Raw genomic sequence first — 297 nt, 5'->3', positions numbered from 1 at the left:
CCTGCGGGTGACTTTGCACACGGGCGTCTGCGAGCCCTTCTCCTGCAGCCTTGCCCTTCCCAAATGATGCTCTATGGGGCTCCCCCATCCCTTGCCCCCCCAACTTTTGCTCTCCATAGCCATGTGGGACGCCCCATTGCCATGGCTTATCCCCCTGCCGCAGCTGCTCTGGGGTTCCTGGGATAGATTCCAGTGTCTCCATGTGCCACATCCCAAGTGTCCCCCCATCCCATCCTGACACCTCTCCCTGCTGCAGGTGAAGAATGTGGCAGATGGGACCAGTGTGCAGGACGAGAC

At 60.6% G+C, this 297-nt stretch overlaps 1 protein-coding gene across 1 annotated transcript in view; it reads left to right on the top strand.

Moving 5' to 3' along the window:
• The window catches only part of LOC104405243 (occludin-like), a gene marked incomplete at both ends in the record, with an annotated part of 3990 nt that extends 3698 nt beyond the window's left edge, over positions 1–292 (top strand). Inside the window, 1 exon segment of the mRNA XM_010013894.1 lies at positions 257–292. Coding sequence (XP_010012196.1) covers positions 257–292 — 36 coding nt within the window.
• Positions 293–297: the final 5 nt, after the last annotated feature.

Source organism: Nestor notabilis, unplaced genomic scaffold (genome assembly GCF_000696875.1).
Source record: "Nestor notabilis isolate BGI_N333 unplaced genomic scaffold, ASM69687v1 scaffold16764, whole genome shotgun sequence".
Lineage (NCBI taxonomy): Eukaryota > Metazoa > Chordata > Aves > Psittaciformes > Psittacidae > Nestor > Nestor notabilis.
This window is presented reverse-complemented; position numbering and strand designations above follow the sequence as displayed.